Source organism: Panthera leo, chromosome B1 (assembly GCF_018350215.1).
Source record: "Panthera leo isolate Ple1 chromosome B1, P.leo_Ple1_pat1.1, whole genome shotgun sequence".
In the NCBI taxonomy this organism is placed as follows: domain Eukaryota; kingdom Metazoa; phylum Chordata; class Mammalia; order Carnivora; family Felidae; genus Panthera; species Panthera leo.
The window spans coordinates 200,607,604-200,625,517 of record NC_056682.1 but is presented as its reverse complement, the minus strand read 5'-3'; the positions used below and the strand labels follow the sequence as shown (position 1 = coordinate 200,625,517).

General features: G+C 55.3%; 2 protein-coding genes across 7 annotated transcripts in view; one reads left to right on the top strand and one right to left on the bottom strand.

Annotated features, from left to right (window-relative positions):
* Positions 1 to 192: 192 nt before the first annotated feature.
* On the top strand, positions 193 to 2,445 carry CCDC96 (coiled-coil domain containing 96). The gene is made up of 2 exons (XM_042934067.1): positions 193 to 648; positions 709 to 2,445. The coding sequence occupies exons 1-2, from the start codon at positions 253 to 255 to the stop codon at positions 2,002 to 2,004; spliced, it is 1,692 nt and encodes a 563-aa protein (XP_042790001.1). The 5' UTR covers positions 193 to 252; the 3' UTR covers positions 2,005 to 2,445.
* A 7,138-nt stretch (positions 2,446 to 9,583) lies between these two features.
* Positions 9,584 to 17,914, bottom strand: part of TBC1D14 (TBC1 domain family member 14) — a 106,789-nt gene continuing 98,458 nt past the window's right edge. For all 6 annotated transcript variants that reach the window (XM_042936983.1, XM_042936980.1, XM_042936981.1 and 3 more), the window contains 2 exons: positions 13,481 to 13,739; positions 9,584 to 9,749 (listed from right to left, as the gene is read on the bottom strand). In XM_042936983.1, coding sequence (XP_042792917.1) covers positions 9,684 to 9,749; positions 13,481 to 13,739 — 325 coding nt within the window. In that variant the 3' untranslated portion in view covers positions 9,584 to 9,683. The remainder of the gene's footprint in view (positions 9,750 to 13,480; positions 13,740 to 17,914) is intronic.

The following is a 17,914-nucleotide window of genomic DNA, read 5'->3' as shown; positions in this document are numbered from 1 at the left end:
GCCCCAGGCCCGGCGCCGGGAAATGGGCGGGAAGGCCGCGCGGCGCGAGCCTGCACCCCCCTCCAATCAAGGCCGCCCGTCGTCCGTCCGCGGCCTCCCATTGGCTCGCTGTCTCCGGAGGCGGGGAGAGGGGGGCCGGGCATCTGCCTTACTCTTGGCCAATCGCCGGGCCCACCGCGCGCGCCCCTGGTTGCCCCTGGAAACCCAACAGCCGGCGTCCGGGATCGGTAGTGCCTGCGGAGCTGGAGAAGGATGGACGGCCTCTCCGAGCACCCTGGGGACCCCGAGGCGGAAGACGGAGATGTGGCGAGCCTGTCCTCGAAGCTGTCCGGGGTCAAGGCCACCTCAGGCCTCCAGTCCCCGGCCGAACCGCCGGAGCCGGAGCCGGAGCCGGAGTCGCAACCGGAGCAGGGGACCGTAGAGGCTTCGGCAGGAGGCGCCGCCGAGGATGAGCCCGCCGAGCCCGCCGAGCCCCGGGAAGGGCCGGCGGCCACCGAGGCTGGGGGCGAGGCGGAGCCCGGAGAGCCGGAGCGGCCGGCCGAGCTCGCGCCCGAGCCGGGACCCGAGCCCCCGGAGCCGGCTGAGGCCGGGCCTGAGGAGACAGCCCAGCCGGGGCCTGAAGACGGGCTCGCGGAACCGGAGGAGCAGGCGGAGGCAGAGACGGAGGAGGAGGGGGACAGGGAGGTGGACGAGGAGGAGGAGGAGGAGGAAGAGGAGGACAAGGAAAGAGAGAAGGTGGCGGCAGCGGCGGTCCAGCGCAGGAGGAAGGAAGCCCCGTCGCAGGTCTCTCTGCCTCTGTCCACCGCCGGCCGGGAAGAGGCTGTGTCGGCTCGGGAGGCCGAGGGGGAGGAGAGGGAGGGGGCGGAGAGCGAGGAAATGGAGGAGCTGGGCCTGCTGAGAAGCCCGTGGAGAAGCCAGGTAAAGCTGAAAGACGAGGAGGAGGAGAGCCTCGACGATGAGGACGGTGAATGGACCGAAGAGGTGCAGAGGCTGCAGGAGCAGCAGCTGCGCGCTGAGCTCCTGCAACAGTACCAGTCGCTGGTGGCGGAGCGCGGCCACTACCAGCGCTACAACATTTACCTGCAGCACAAGATCTCCGAGGCGCTGCGCAAGAAGAAGGGCCCGGATGCAGCCCCGGTGCCCGACAAGGGCCCGGAGCCCGAGCCCCCGGGGAAAGAGCAAGCGTACCTGCGCTATCTGGCCATGCTGGAGGAGCTGAGGAAGCAGCGGGCAGACGACCTGGACTGGTATCACCAGGAGCTGGAGCAGCTGAAGCGGGAGGGCACGGAGGAGCTCGCCAGGGTGGAGAGGGAATGGCGAGCCTTCCAGGCGCTCAAGAAGCAGGTGATGGTGCAGGCCACGGGCGGCTCCTGGACGAGGGGTGGTCGCCAGGCCGCCCTGCGGCAGGTGGAGCAGATCCAGGCGCTGGAGGATAAGAAGGAGAAGGAGACGAGCGCCCTGAGGCTAGAGAACGTGCAGCTGAAACAGAGCTTGGTGCATTTCGAGACCCGGATGAGGGCCCAGGAGGACCTGACGGAGGGTCTGCTCCTCATCGATTTCGAACAGCTCAAGATTGAGAACCAGACCCTCAATGAAAAAGTCGAGGAGCGAAATGAGGAACTTTTGAAACTGCGCAACAAGGTGACCCACAACGTGCAAATCGTAACCCACGTGAAGGAAAAGCTACACTTTGTGGATTTACAAAATGCATGCAAGAAGTCACAGCTTTTGGAGACTGAGGCTCAGGTAGCCCTAAGGAGGGACATCTTGACCAAGACTAAGAAAGCCCGGGACGGCCTGAGGATTGACAACATCAAGTTGAACCAGAAGTGTGGGCTTCTGGGCAAGGAGCCACTCCTTTGCGACCTGGAAGACAAAGTGGACAAGGCAAAACTGCTCAGGCAGCGTCTGGAATCCCTGAAGCGCCACCACGCCAGGCTCGTCATGTCCTGCAGAGGCGTGAAGCAGAAGATGCGGGAAGCCAAAGCCTTTCTCCCATCTTAACGCACACGACGATGGGAAGGGCCGGCAGAGCGCCTTCCATCTCAGCGACTCTTCTCCCTCGTGAAATCCGATTCTCCACTCGTGGCCATCTTTAAAAGGCCTACAGTATTGGGAATGGAGCTGTATTTTGTATCGACCTCATCATTTTTCAGCTTCCAAGTCCGTCCTGAGAGCAAAATTGGGTTAACAGTCGGTTTTACGTGGCGTTAACTAAAACAGGCCCAGAGAAACAAACACCGGGGATGGCTCGATGTCTCGAACGTCTCACAAGAAGCTGTCTTTTAAAAAGCCTTTCCTTACCTGAGAAACTCCATAATTTCAATGCCCCAATCCCGAGGAAAACGGTTCCTCCTCCGCGTGTGGGAGGGTCTGACAAATAGGCAGGGGACCAAGAAATTTCCTGTGCACGCCAATTATTAAATCCCCTTCGAATTTTTAAAATATGTAGTCCTGAACATTTAGAATATGTAGTACATCCTCAATTCAAATTTCCCTGATTTCTTTAGATGAATCTAAAACCGTGGTGTGTGTAGGCAGCACGAGCGACTGGGTCACAAGACTGGGTAACAAGACGCAGGAAACAGGAGAAATGATACATAGGAAAAGGAGCTGTGGTTTTGTCCTCTTTCCTTTTGCCATGACAGGGGGCTCGGTCTGCTTGACCGTTCACGTTTGTTTCTGGCTCAATGACGGTCTTCAATTCTAATGAAATGTTTTCTTGGATCCTCTAAAGAAACACACTTGTCTATACAAAACCATGCACTTTTATTTTCCCGTGAAGACAAAATGATGATTGTATTGCGTTTGGCCAGGTGCACAGTATAGGGAATAGTGACTACCAACTGTCCATGAGCCTTTTGTTTCCAGCAAGACAGTTGTGGATCTTGGGCCCTCACTATGCACATGATTTTACTCTGTTTCCACTCTTGAAATGTCTATTATTCCTTGTGTTAATGTAAGAAATGCCTGGTAGGTCTGCCTCTTTAATCCAGAATCAGTGATTAACATTTGCAGTTTCCTCCGATGCTTCTGGAGCTGGGGGTTTGGCTTTATTTCTCCTTAATTTTATAATTTTTTAATCTTTAATTTTTGAGAGAGAGACAGAGAGACACAGTGCATGCGGGGGGAGGAACAGAGAGAGAAGGAGACACAGAATCCGAAGCAGGCTCCAGGCTCCCAGCTGTCAGCACAGAGCCCGACGCGGGGCTCGAACCCACGAACCGTGAGCTCGTGACCTGAGCCGAAGTCGGCCGCTCAACCGACTGAGCCACCCAGGCGCCTCGCTGCCTAATTGTAAATTGGATTTTGAGCCGTGCAGATGTGAGATCAGAAGGGTTCTCCCATCCGCAAACTTAAGTAGGTCCTAGGAAGAGTGACCTGTTTGGTGCTGAGCACCTTGACACAATGGTAGAAGGCCTGCTCTAGGCAGATGACTCGGTGGGTCGTGGGTACTTCACAATTATTTTACCTTTGGGTGATGCGATCTTGCGTTCCCTTTCAAGCCAATGAAGGTCGGTGAAAATTCCTTTTCTAACGTCTCCAGCTTAAATACACTCCTTTACAGGATCAGGCTTACCAAACCTGGGGGAGTAAAAAGCATTCACTTCCTGCTTCCACCCTCCTTCTCCCCTACAGTCGTTTTCTGCCCCCTACCCGGTTCCTCAAGGCCAAAGAGAAGGTGTAACTCACCAGCAAATGGAACTTCATCTTCCGTGTGCCTCGGGCTAAAAGCAGCACAGGCCACTGGGTTCTTCCGTGGTTGGGAAGGCTTCAAAGTGCACCTGGCAACAGGCACCTGCCGTCCCCAAGCAAGCAGCTTTCCTTGCAAGAGTGCGTATCCCTTGGGTTCGCTAGGGGGGAAACGGGTATTTTCAGCTGACTCTGACCCACTGGCAGTTAGCCAGGCTGAACCAAGCACTCCTGAACCAGCCCTGAACCAGGCTCTCGCGAGCACAGAGAGAGAGACTGATGAAGTTGGCATTGCCTTAAGCTGCAAAGTTACCGGCGTTCTCTCCAATTACATTGTCTCATGCCGGAGATGTTACAATTAATTAGAAGACCAATAATGTGTTGATTACTTCCTAGCGAGGGTCCTTCTAATTAGACTACAGGAGAGCTCTTAATCGTGAAATAGCCACGCATTCACACGTGGTTTCTTTCGACTGCCTCAGAGGAGGGAATGCCACACACCCCCGTCTTCCTGATGTGCCCTCTGGGCCCCACGGCCGCCTGTGTTTAGCCCCCATCCCAGCCTCTGACCCACTGCTTTATGACCGTCTGCTTAGTTCTCTGGACCCCAGTGAGACAGAGGCCCTCAGGGTAAGTAGACGGTCATCCTCCCCAGTAGTCAATACAAAGCCTAACACATAATCAGCGCTCAATAATTTGCCGGGTTAATACATCAACATCATGTCATTCTCACCTTCTGAAAATAAGTTCCTTGAATGCCTATTGTATGTCAGGAACTGCTAAGTGCTCTATCGGGTTCTAAAATGATCACAGAAAGAGGATGTCTCCAGAAGTAGGAGCAATGAGAATGACAGGGTCTTGGAAGGACACCACTCCAGAGACAGACTCCATTCTGGCAGGGACCACTTCCGAAGAGCCTCCCTTCCTCTAGAAGATTCGGGGGGCGGGGGGGGGGGGGGGGGGGCGGGGCTGGACTAGAAATCTCTAAAATCAAAGGCTAGAGATTTTGTCACCTTGTCAAAAATTCGGGCCTGCAAAATGCAGGCACAGAAAAATCTGAGATGTTACATGAAACTTCGTTTTAAATTGGTCCGAGCCGAGGGGCACCTGGCTGACTCAGCTGGTTAAGTGTCCAACTCTTGATTTCGGCTCAGTTCATGATCTCACGGTTTGTGAGTTCGAGCCCCATGTCAGGTTCTGTGCTGACAGCACAGAGCCTGCTTGGGATTCTCTCTCCTGCTCTCTGACCCTCCCCTACTCTCTGTCTCTCAAATATTAAAAAAAAATAAATGGGTCTGAGTCGGAAGTGTCCCAGGCCACTTTTGTCTGTTTGTGGCCCCAGGGTCAGGAGGGAATCAGGCAGTACCTACATGGAACCCAAAGCATCTGAAAAGGAATTAGTAGGTGAAAGTCATTTTTGGAGACTTAGCCATTTCAGATTATAAAATTACCTAAGTGGACAAACGCTTTCTTTCTTTGTAAGTTGGTCTGAGCCATAATTTAGATTTTTGCCCCTGGTCGGGGATGCCTGTCTGATATGATAAAGTCACTCAAAATTAATGCACCCCACTCTGGAACTTCCGTTTTCAACTTGGAAGACAGTCTTCATGAGGACAAATTGTACAAGCAATATGGTCGGGAAGGACTCCGGGTCGGGGGGACCCGCCTCTGAGCGGCCGGCGGGAGCAGGGGCCACCCAGGCTGGGCACCGCTCGGGCCCACACCTCCTGCTTGCCAGGCATGCTCCTGTCGTAACCACAGTCTGAACAGGCACAGGTTTGAATGAATACATTTCCACCCGCCCCAGCTTTCTCCCTGATGCAGGCTTCTAATATTTCACCCAAAAGATGCCACGATGAGCACAGAGATGCATCGAGGAGGAAGACCGTGTAGCACCCGCAAATGAGGGCTTTGGCATCAGGCTGAGCTGGATTCTGGTCTCTTCTGTGACCTGGGACAAACACTCGACGTTTCTAAACCTCAGCACGCTCCCTGGTACGATGGGGTAAACGGAAGAAAAAGTCAAGCGTATGAAAAAAGTGTCTGTCCTAGGTGGTGACATCATGATTTTTATTTTTTGTGTGCTTTGGGGCATTTCCAGATTGTATTTAACATGCATTCGATAATTAGAGGGAAGACACTGATTTTTACAATTCGTAAGTTCACCAAGAGTTAGACACTGAAAGTCTGTGTGTCAAGAGCACGAATCTAGCTCTCTATGGTGACGCGTTTCTTTCGATGACACAAGTAATTCAGCATCTTTTCTAATCCTCACGAGCCAGGGGATGGAAGCTGGTACCCTTTTTAAAAGAGAAATGAGGCTGACGCAGTTTAAATACTTCTGCTGGCGTGGCCGTGCCCGGCGGAGCACCCCCTCCTGGCGCCAGCCGGCTGCAGGCGCGGTGGTGCTCACGGAGGAGCCCGAGCTGCCTTGAGCCAGCCAGCGCTCCGGGCCTCGCAGAAATCCCCGGGGACTTGCGGTCACGGCGAGCCGCTGGGTGGGCGGCTGGGTGCTGTGGCGTCTCCCACCGCCCCATCTGAGGACTCGCCTTGGCTCTAAGGCCTCCCTCTGCTGGCCAGCGGCTCCCCTCAAGGTCCAGCGGGGTCCCCTCCCTGTGCCGCTGGAGTATCTCATTCCCTCCCTGGGCCTTCGCGGCAGGTGCACGTTGGGTGTTTGAACTGTCCGCCCCCAGTGTCCACAACCTCCATCCCCAAGGCTCGTACGTCCCCAAGGTCCTCCCGGAGCTGGCTGGCATGGCTGCCTCCTTCCCGGCAGGCTGGGCCTCACACCCAGGAGGCATTCGGGTGAGTGAACTCAGGCCTCGCCCCGCACCCCGCACTTGGGAGTTGAGGTCAGGGCCAGTCCTGGGGCGGAGGCTGCGGAGGTCCCCAGGGCGCGGACACCGGAGGGGCGACAAAGTCCGCCTGGGGACAGAGAAGGCAGCAGCCCCAAGGGCCGCGTACTTTCTGGCCACGACTCGACAGGCTCCTCCCCGGGCCTCCAGCCCTTGGTTCCAACAGCCCAGCGCCCCACCGACGAACGTGAGCACACACGTGACCTCTCGGACACTTACGTTCTCGGCCACGGACAGGGACGGAGGTGCACCGCGGCCCGGGAGGAGCCCACGGTCACTTGGAGGGTGGCGGTGGTGCCGGACCGCGACACCAGCACTCCGAGCAGGCTCCAGGGTGAGTGCGCACCAGCTGCTGGGTCGGGCGCAGAGGTGGGAGCAGCCACCAGGCCACGGGGGTGGGCGAGTCGGAGGTTCCCCTTCAGCTTGGGGTGGGGGCACACGAAACTCCCAAATCCCTTGACCAAATTAACCTGACTCCTTCACTGAACTGGGCCTCGGTGGATTTTCAACCAGCACGACGCTCGAAGTCAGGTGTTGCCGTACTTTAAGGTGGGAACTTCAATTTTAAACCAAGCGACAGTGAACACAAGTAACAATTTTACATGACTTTTATTTAATAAAACCACATATTTACAATTCAAAAAGTCCTAATTTGATAGACTTTACTAAATAAAATTAAAGGTTAACTGTACAGGCAATTAAAACATGATATGTAGCAAGTATTATCAGGAATTTTTCTATCCGCAAACTATTTAAAATAGTCAAAAACTGAGCAGTTAAAAAGTACCATTTAAAGTGAACAATGTTTCTAGGTGAGCTTTCAGGGACCGGTGGGGACGCAGCTTTTGACCCTAAAGTGCCAGACGCGCCAAGGTCCCGAGCCCGAAGTCCTGGAAATCGCGGGCACAGGAAGGGGAAAGTGCAGACTTCCAAAGGGGCGTGGCATTTCTACTGGTTTCCAGTTTTCCTCAACGGTGGCGTCCAACAGAGATGCCCGGCCGGGTGCCCTCTGCAGCCCTCTGCGGAAAGGGGCCACGGGACCCTGCGTGGGGACTCAGGACCCCCGGCCTGTGAGGGGGACACATCAAACCGCAAGACCTCACGTGGTCCCTGAACAGGTCACGAAAACCTCTTCCGAGCTAAAGATTCGCTAAGGATTCCCGATCGGCATGGGATCCCGTTTAAAAACTTAATGCATCAGTAGTGACATAAATCGAAAGAGATTTAACGTCCAACTGCTGGGACAAAACAGGGTTAAGGGCTGGGTTCTGAATGCACGTGACGTCCCACAAACGCGTTCCGCGGCAGTGGCACAACTGCCCGTGGCGTCGCTTCCTGTCCCGATTTAGGAACATTTTTATGTACAGTAAGAAAATATATACATCTTTCCGGACAGAACGCCCACATCACGGAACGCAAGTCAGCACGTGTGGGAGGAACGGCCGGGCCGGGCGAGGGGCCGGCTCAGTGTGGGTTACATTCAGCATCGCGGTGTCCGGGGACGGCTGCGTCTGGAAGCGCGAGACCTCGGTGAAGACGGGACGCCCCCCTCCCCGCCCCCAGAGGTCGGGAGAGTCAGCACTTGAAGGCTGAGGCAGAAAGTGTATCCAAGATGATCTACAACCTCCTGGGAGAACTCGGTTAAGCAGACACGGGGCGAAGGCAGTTCGAGAAAACAGGACGCACGGAAGAGGGCTGGGGTGAAGGGCACGAACGTGGCCCCGGCTCCGCAACTGGCCGTCGCACCTGCGCGTGTCGGCAGCGGACGTGGCGGGCACGGAAAGCCCGTAAGGGCAAGGTCACGGTCGGGCCCCGGCCCCCTGCCGGTCTCCTTGCCGCACGCCTGCTCTCGGGGCCGAGGGCGGACGTGCAGCTGAGGGGGCGGCGGAGGGCCGGGCGCAACCGACGGTGCCCTCGCCCCGTCCACGGGCACTCGCACAGCCCGGCTGGCACACGGGAGCCGGCTTCCACACAGCTGCCCGTCCTCTGGGCTACTCCGTGTGAAACCGCTCGTGTCTTTGAGTTTGGATAAACAAAGCTCTTACAACAAAATTCGTAAAAGTCAGTCAAGGGAAAGTCAGAACAAGAAAGCTGCCGGCTGATGAACTTGGGGGAAACCAGCTAACGTGGGGAGAGGCGCACAGGACACCGAGAGCCCCGAGTGGCCCGTCCGTACCACTGGAAGCGTACGGCCTGCTCATCGGCCCTCACCTCGGTCTACCTTGAAGCCGAGTACGCGAGGAGGGAACATCTGGTACCAGGACCGGTCCTGCCGTTCAGGTGACAACAGAAAGAGCAGCAGCCCGTGACAGCAAGGGAGCAGGCTCCCCGCCCCCCCCCCCCCCCAAGCCACCTGGCCTCCGCAGATGGGAGGCGTGGGGGTCCTCCCGTGCTCTTTCCGCCAGGTCTCGGGCCATCCGTGTGAGCAGCTCTTCTGCTCAGGAGCTGGAGGGCGCAGCAATCTCGGAGAGCACGGGTGCCCCGGAACCTCAGCGTGCATGGGACTCGTGCTGGGATTCTGTCAAGGCCACGATGGAGAAACGCCAACCCAGAGGTCAGGTCGAATCCCAGGGAGCCCTCGGGCACTCGTGCGTGACCGCCCTGGGACAGCCCATTCTCCTTTCCCGAAAGCTTGGGTAGGTGGGCTGTGAAAACATCACCTCCAGCTCTGGACAGGTCGTCCCGGGAACGGAATCGACAACCCCTTCCCTACTCACGTACGTAAATGAGCCAATAACCTCTCCGAGGCCTCCCTGGGAGGATTTCTCACACACCTTGGCTAAGGAAGACTGTAATGTATTTTTCATTAGTTGACATAAAAGCATGACAATTTAATTAACTTTCGCTGAAATAAGCGGGGGGGGGGGATTAGCCACTGCCTTAGGTTTAAACCATGCAGAGTATGCAGTGTTGGCCCTGGTCAACACTGGCCCATCTTTCCACCGAGCTTCTTAAGGCTAAGCCTTGGTGTAGTTCTTTGAAAGTTGTTTGTTTTGTTTAAGGCCAACTCCAGTGTTAGGATCAAACGTGAAAACAGCCCGTTCTCGTCCGCGGTCAGCGCGTGCGTGCGTCCGAAGCCACGCAAGGTGCCACCTGGAGGTCTGCTCGGTGCCGAGCGCGGGTCCGCCTGTCCCCTCAGTGTCTGAGCGACGGGCTGCCTTTCTCCACGTCCCGGCTGTCCTTCTGCAGTGCGGTCAGTACCTGGAAGCACAGGGAAGGAACGCCCGTGGGTGATCTGCAAGGACACTGGACACAGGTGTGGTGACGGGACACACGGCCTCCTAGCCGGGGCCTCTGCCTCCCCACGTCCGCCGCTGCCCTGTTCCGCCTCCAACACCCGCAGCCAGGGCCCTCTTCCAGACGTGAGAATCCAACCGTGCCGCCTCCGGCTAACGCCCTACAACCATGTCCCAGCAGCCACGGTACCAATGTCCACACGGGGCTACAGGGTTCTCCTCCCACATCCGGCTCCAGCCCCTGGGCTCACCACCCCCAAGCCAGGCCACCCGCTCCGGCATGCCATCGAGCGCCCCCGGACCGTTAGCGCGGCCGCTCCCTGCCTGCCTCTCCGCTTCAGCAGCAAACCGGGCTAACAGACCCGGGCTCTTCTCGGGCCCTCCCGCGCTTCCCCAAAGTGACTTGGCTCCCAACTCTGCGCTCTCTCGGTTCTTGGTTAACACCTTCGTTTTTAAAGACACTACATTCCACCGCGACGGCTTCACACAGCAGTGGCAACAGCACGGGCTCCCTGAGTCGGCGCGGCTCACGCACAGCGGCTGTTAGCACACAACAAGCCCCGCAGTCAGGCACCTGAACAACGGGCGCTCACGAGATCGGCTGTTCAAGCAGCACACACGTTCCAACCTGGATCTGCCCGATTCCACAACCAAGCGCTCCTCTCCTGGGGCCAGGCACTGTGTGATGTCAACTGAATCACAAATTACATGGGGTAGAGCAGAAACATCTTGCGTAGGTTTCAAATAAATCGCACGGAAAGACTAACGGTAGATAAAGGTCCCCCTGTCCAGCTCTGCCTCCAGGGGACTGCCAAGCAGACGCGGACGTCTACTGGTTTTGGAAAGCTCGCCAGGGTCTTAACCCGAAGCACGGCATTTGGGAGGATGTATACAGACCACAACTCCTGTGGGACTTAGAACGGTACCAACTCGACACCCACCTGCACCCCCAGCATCAGGCCGACGACTATCACGATCCCATTATTAGAAAACGTCCTACTAGTCACGAGCCTCTGACCTAGCTTTAACCGAACATTTTTACCTTGTCCTAAAACACAAGAAGCGACACAGAAGACCTGGGTTTACTCCTTCCCTGCGTGTGTGTGTGTGTGTGTGTGTGTGTGTGTGCCTGTTGGGGGGGGGGGGGGGGAAACACATGGGGATGTGCGGACTGGGTGCCAGTGACAAGCAAAGGAAGGTCGGCAGACCCATGACTGCACGTGTAGACAGCTGCACGAAGCCTGCCAGGAAAGGCCTCGGCTCACTGCCGCGACTTCAGGGAACCACCGTGAGCAGGTGCATCAGGCAGACCGCAGCACACCCCCCCCGCGCAGGGCACACGGCCCAGGCAGTGCCCACCTTCAAACTCTCAACCATTCTGAACCCGTGGCCCCGTGTCTTCATTTCGCACCGTCCGCTTATTTCTTAACCAGAGGAAGGCTCTCTCTCTGCCTGTCACCAGATCCCTGCTAAGCGGACCGCCAGTCCTACTCACACACGAGCCGAGCGTATTCCGTCCCAGTTTTACTGAGGCGTACTTCCTTAGCGCGTCATCTGTCCGGTGAGAGCGTACCGCTCGCTCAGTGGCGTGTAGCGTGGCCATGCACGTGGGCGACACCACCGCGGTCCGCTTTAGAGCGTCTTCGCCGCCTCAAGAAGGACCCTGCGAACTCCCGTCCCCGCTACCCTGCCCGATCTCGCCCACTGCCTGGGGAACCACTCACCTGCCCTGGACTTGCCTACGAGCGGAATCATAGGGCACGTGGCCTTCAGCGTCTGGCCTTCTCACACACCACACACGGTTTTCAAGGCTCACCCACGTATGCGGCAAGGCAGCACGTGTGCAGCATTTCAGAAATGCAAAGCCCATCACCCTCGGCACAAAACAGGGCCTCTCCCCGCCCCCAGTTAAAACCAGGGGAGCACCTCATGGCATTGCCCAAGGTCCTGTCACAACAGCCGTGCTTCTTCCCAAAAGAGCCAGACGGGAAGGGAGTCTGCCAGCCAGACCGAACACATCACAGGGCGGCAAGGACAGAAAGGGCCAGCTCAAGGGCCAGGACAGCGGACCCAGGTGACAGGGGAACTTCCCTGTGGTTAATCGATGTACTCCATTGTACGCTTTCAAAAGGGTGAATTTTATGGTACATAAACTGCATCTCAATAGAACTGTTATAAAAATAAATAGGCTGCTGGAGCCTGATCACCTTCACAGTATTACGACCAAACATAAACACCCGAACACGACCAAGCCGGTGGATCGAACAGTCACTTTACAGGAAACAGCCCGTACTGAAGACCACGGTAAACACCCCTGCAAGGGTACAGCCAGCAAGATCCAGACCCTAGGAAACCCTGTAGATCCAATGCCCCCATTTCTTCCATAAATACAGAAGGAGGGATAAGAGGTGGGGTAACCTATATATTAAAATAAAAACAAAACACTAAAAAGATCTTTCAGCTACCGGCAACGTGGCAGCTGGCTCCAACCTTATTTGGATCTTGATTCAAACCAACTGGAAAGCCACTCTGATACTCGAGACTGTTAGAAATCTGAAAACTGACTGGCTGACAAAGATGTAGGGTCTGTGATCTATTTGATTCTAATATGGATTTAAAATCTCCCACCAACACCCTGTCTCTCAAAAAATAAACAAACATTAAAAAAATTGCTTAAAAAAAAAAAAAAGGTGGCACCTGGGGGGTGGGGCTCAGTCAGTTAAGCGTCTGACTTCAGCTCAGGTCATGATCTCATAGCTCATGGGTTCGAGCCCCGGGTCGGGCTCTGTGCTGACAGCTCAGGGCCTGGAGCCTGCTTCGGATTCTGTGACTCCCTCTCTCTCTCTCTCTCTGCCCCTCCCCTGCTCATGCTCTCTGTCTCTCAAAAAACAAATAAACGTTAAAAAAATCGTTGAAATCTCCCACTAACACAAAGGGTAAATGAGGGATGTGCTGTTTGGCATACACAGGGGAGTAGAAACGTCCACAGATAACTTCCCAGTACGACCTGCCGCTCAGACAAGCTTTGAGCCTGTAAGGCTCAAATAAGCCTGTAAGAAGCAAGGCTTGTTTTTTCCTTTTTCGCCCAATAAAGACTTGGAACCAGACAACACCGGCTAATCCCCCAGGGGACAACCCTAGACGGGACGTCCAGAGGAGGTGAGAGGGATCTAGAAGGAGGAGGCCCAGGTTGGACTTGCTCCCACAGGGCAGCTCAGCCACTCCCCCAACTCAGCCACCAGAGGGCCAGAGGGCACAGCCCAGGGGAGCCACCCTTCAGCCCTCCTGCCCTCCGCTGAGGGCAAGCATTTCGCCTTTGTGGGTCTCGTCTGTTGATCAGCGATGGGGGACAATCCCTTCCGCCCGGCGCCAAGCACAGCAGTGGGGGTGGTGGTGGCGGTGCCTGGTTTACAAAATGCCTTCTAACCTGTGGACAGCACAGTGGCCCCCCGGCACCACTGCAGAATGGCTGAGAGGCTTCTGTTACCCGCCCCTCCACCTGTCCATCCGATGACCCCCCGTGGCAGAGCCCAGCCTCAAACCCAGGCTCCTCATCCAAGAGGACTTTCTAAAGAAAGTCCAAGGAGGACTTTCTTTAGAGAGGGCTGGTTTCTCAAAAGGCAGCAATGAACTTCCTCAGTCATGCTACTGAGCCAAACTGCTCTGCAGGGAAAAGAGAACGAAGGATCCGTTTACCTGAGCCCACTTCTTGTTTCGACTTTGCATCTGAATTGTAGCTATGGAGGCGAAAACTTCCTCCGCGGGCAGGTCCTCTGGGAGCCTCGTAAGGAACTGGGCTATGTGAATGAAGTCCATCTTGGTCAGGATGTCCTCAAACAGCTTCAGGATGCCCAGGGCCGTGCGGAACAGAAACTCCTCGCCGTCACGACAGAACACATCCCATATGCGACAGGCCAGGTCGAGGGGCAAAGACTTACTATATAAGGTAAAGATCCTGGAAAAAAAAGTTTTGAGTTTTTCAGGTTTTGGATGGCACAAAGAGTGAGTTCGGAATCCAGGCCTAATTCGTTAAGAACACCCCGAGTCAGTGATGTTCATACTTAGACACAAGGTGCGGGGGTCGAGGCCCGCATTCATTCTGAAGGCCGATTTTATTAAAAAAGCACTATCGGCTTTCATGCAGATTCTCTGTACCTTCTCTACATTGCTGACTCTGACTGCATCCATTCAACAAGTATTTATCGAGAATCGACGATGTGCTTACTCTGTGGAAGGCGCTGGACCCAAGGTTAAGAGCTTAGAGTCTCAGGGAAATCAAAACAGTCAACAGAACCCTGTAACCAGTGTAGGCACGTGCACGTTACTTCTCAAGAGTGCTGTGTACTTTCTCCCCCTGGGAGTCTGTGAAGGAACAAAGCAAACTCTTCCACGAGAAACCGATCTTGTACTTAACGAAAACCATCAGGTTAAAGAAAAAGTGAAGCGCGCAGGCACTATCTTAAAATACTGTGACAATTACCATCCAAACTACCCAACAAATACCAACTTGGGTGACCAACTGCATCCTCGGGTTTAAGCATTTCTAACCCGGAAAGTGCCCGTGTCACAAAGCGAGGCGAATCCAAAGAGACGCAGGCCAAACGGATTGTCTGTGAACCCACCCTCCTCCCTCAGCCGGGAGACGCAGCCCGGGTGCCATCCCCAGGACGTCTGATGACCCCCAGGACCAGCCAGATGCTCCCTCTGACCCTGGGGCTTATAACTCGTGTTTGCCCTGCTGCTCCCCACGGAGACGCTCAAGAGCAGGGACCCTGGCCAATTCCCTCCAGGCGAGCATGTGGCACAGCACCCGGCCGTCTCCGCCGAGTAGGTAAGTGAGTCGGCACTCCGCCAATCTGCTCTAGTGTCCCAGACGTTAGCAGCTCTCGCCACCTCCTCCCCAGCAGCGGTATTCATCAGAAGTGGGGATTCTCGGGGCGCCCGGGTGGCTCAGTTAAGTGCCCGACTTCGGCTCAGGTCACGATCTCAGGGTTCATGAGTTCGAGCCCCACTCCGGGCTCCGAATTCTCTCTCTCTCTCCCCCTTTCTCCCTGCCCCTCGCTCACTCTTGCTCTCGCTCTCTCTCAAAAATTTAAAAAATGTGACAAAGAAGTGGGGCTTCTCAGTTGCTGGGGCACGTCCCCTGTCCCTCCCGGAGAATCGCCCGCCCACGGTTTCAGTTTTCCCTTAGTGCCCGTGCCAGCTCTACACACACGGGGCCCGTGAAGACACCTGGGCTCCAGTGTTGGACTCAGACTATGGCGCTGCCCTGGTCAGAGAGTAACGTCCAGCCTCCAACAGCAGGACTCTGCTTCCTATGATAGATGCCACCGCAAGTTTGTGCCATCCTGGCAAACACGCTCACGAGGCTCCCGCGCACGGGCTCTCCTGTCTGCAGTGAACTCCAAACTCTCACGTGGCAGCGTGCTCAGCCCCAGAAACAGCCTTTCCCCCAGAGCCCAGAGGAACACTTCAGGCAGTCCGGGGCGTGCATGCAAAAGAGCGTGCTAATTAAGACCCCAAAATATCCAAGGCTACCAAACTCTAACAAGAGTTTTAAGGAAGGCATAACAATTTAGATTTCATTCGGCCCAGACGATGGGACAGGCAGACAAGTGTCACAGAAAGGCCCTACCTCATACAAACCACAAGAGCTAGGTTTAAACTGAGGACCTACTATGTGCCGGGCACTACAGCGGGCACATCACAAGCACCCCCCCCCCCTCAACAGCCAGAACCACCCTGGGAGACGGGTTCTTTTAGCTCATTTGACCACAGGGAACTGAGTCCCAGGTCCTGCCACCGGTAAGTGACAGAGCCAGGCTGTGAACCGGACCCCAAAGCCCATGCCCTAAACGACCGGACTGCTTGCTCTACACGGTACCGGGCGAGACACGTTTATCTATCTGGTTATTTATTTTTAAAGATTTCATTCTTAAGTAATCTCTATGCCCAATGTGGGACTGAAAGCCCACAACCCTGACATCATCCACGGACTGAGCCAGCTGGGTGCCCCAGGACACTTTGTTTTTTAAAGTCACAACAAGACTTAAGCCTGAATTGTTAACATCTCAAAAACGGAAAACCATTTTATCATTCGGTCAAGAAAACATAGTTAAAGAAAGATCTGAGAGACTTTTTTACGTTTATTTATTTATTGTTAGTAATCTCTATAGAGATTAATCTACAGAGATCAAGACCACACGTTCCATCGACGGAGCCAGCCAGGCGCCCCAGTTTTTTTTAAAGTTTATTTATTCATGAGATCCAAGAGATTTCTTTGTTTCTAGTCTGAATCTAGAGAACATTCTCAGTTCTACCTACAAAGTGTACATTATTAACGCTATAAAAAAAGTGCAGAACTGACCTCCTCCAAGATACTCTTTTACCTGCCAGTTCACTCCTGGAAAGCAAACCCTTGACATCTTAAAAGCGGCGTCTTAATAAAAAATTATCGGAAAACGGACAAAGCAACAGGCAGAGAGCGGAGTAACAACGAAAAAAATGCATCTGACGTGACATCCCTGGGTTCAGATTCACGTGCGCATCTCCACAAACTACTTTAGCCGTCCTGAGCTTTGTAAAAGTAAACATCTGAATGATCAGGAACGCCACGGCCAGTACCCGCCACGCACCCCTGCTGAGGCCTCGCGTCCATCCGTACGAGGCTCTTCCGCTGCTGCATGCGGAAACTGCCCACACCCGAGCCCTTCTGATGCTGAGCAGATCGGTCCGTCCGTGAAGCTAAGTACCTCTGAGCCTACTGCTAAACGCCAATCTCTGCGTTTTGGTGACGAGGCTACGTGGCATCAGACACAGGGACAAAGTTCCCCGCCCTCTGGAGCAAAGGGGATAAAGTACCCAGCGTGTCAGACGCTGAACAAACACAAGCAGGGGTAGGAGACACGGACTGCCGGCCTGGATGCGCACACACGTGTGAATGCACACACACACTTCTCAACAGGATGGACGAGGAAGCGGCGTGTCCATAAAGCCCTGAAAAAGAGGCCACAAGCCAAGGGACGGGGTCTGGACGGTGTCCAGCCAAAGGAAGGTGTCCCCAGCTGTGAGGAAGGAGTGAACCTGGCACGGTCGAGGAGGAACAAGGAGGCCGCTGGGCCGAAGGCAGAAAGAGCAGAGGAGAGAATTCCACGGAGAAGCCCGTGCAGACCCGGGCCCGGCACGGGCGGGCCTTACAGGCGGCTACGAGGTCTTTGGGTTTTATCCTACGTGCAAGGCAAAACCGGCGGAGGGTCTGACCAGACGAGGCCCCTGTCCACTGTGCTGAGACGTGCCCGTCGCGGACACGGGCCTCCTGGGCAGCCGCTGAAACCACCCAGGCGAGGTCAGTGAGGCGGCCAAAGCGGAGGAACTCTGGTCTCCGCGGTGGATAAATGCAACAGAGGAGTCAAGGGCGCTGGGTTTCAGCCGTGCAACCTGAAGGATGGAGCTGTCGCTTAAGGAGACGTGGGGTCTCTGGCTGCGTCAACAACGTCAAGAGGTGAGTGTGAGCACACGCGGTCTGAGCGTCAGATGTCCAAGTGGCCAAGTGATTTCATCCTTTATTTAGGACCTGGAGTTCAGGAGGGCTCTGGGCTGGCGACAGTCTGTGCAGAGATGGTACCAAACAGAGGCAGCGTCCCAGCACCAGACAGGGAAGAATGACAAACGTTGAACTGATCCCCGACACGTTCCCGTGTAGGAAAGTGGGCTGAGTCACACTGCACATCATTCACCGTTTCGTGTGCAGACCCAGAATCATCAGGGCCCCGAACGTCACACCTTAAATAAAACGCGCCTTTGGGGCGCCTGGGTGGCGCAGTCGGTTAAGCGTCCGACTTCAGCCAGGTCACGATCTCGCGGTCCGTGAGTTCGAGCCCCGCGTCAGGCTCTGGGCTGATGGCTCGGAGCCTGGAGCCTGTTTCCGATTCTGTGTCTCCCTCTCTCTCTGCCCCTCCCCCGTTCATGCTCTGTCTCTCTCTGTCCCAAAAATAAATAAAAAACGTTGAAAAAAAAAAAATTTTTTTTTAAAAAATAAAACGCGCCTTTTAAAGACAACATTTCGTAAATCCCCTCTCACTCTTAGAAGGCCGTTTCCGGGACCGTGGGCTTGGCCTGGTTTGTTGCCCG

Bases quoted from the DNA above. Each gene is read 5' to 3' on its own strand.
- CCDC96 (XM_042934067.1), top strand. From the start codon at position 253: ATGGACGGCCTCTCCGAGCACCCTGGGGACCCCGAGGCGGAAGACGGA. The intron at 649-708 runs GCGGAGGCAGAG...GAGGAGGAGGAG, and splicing joins TCGCGGAACCGGAGGAGCAG to GAAGAGGAGGACAAGGAAAG.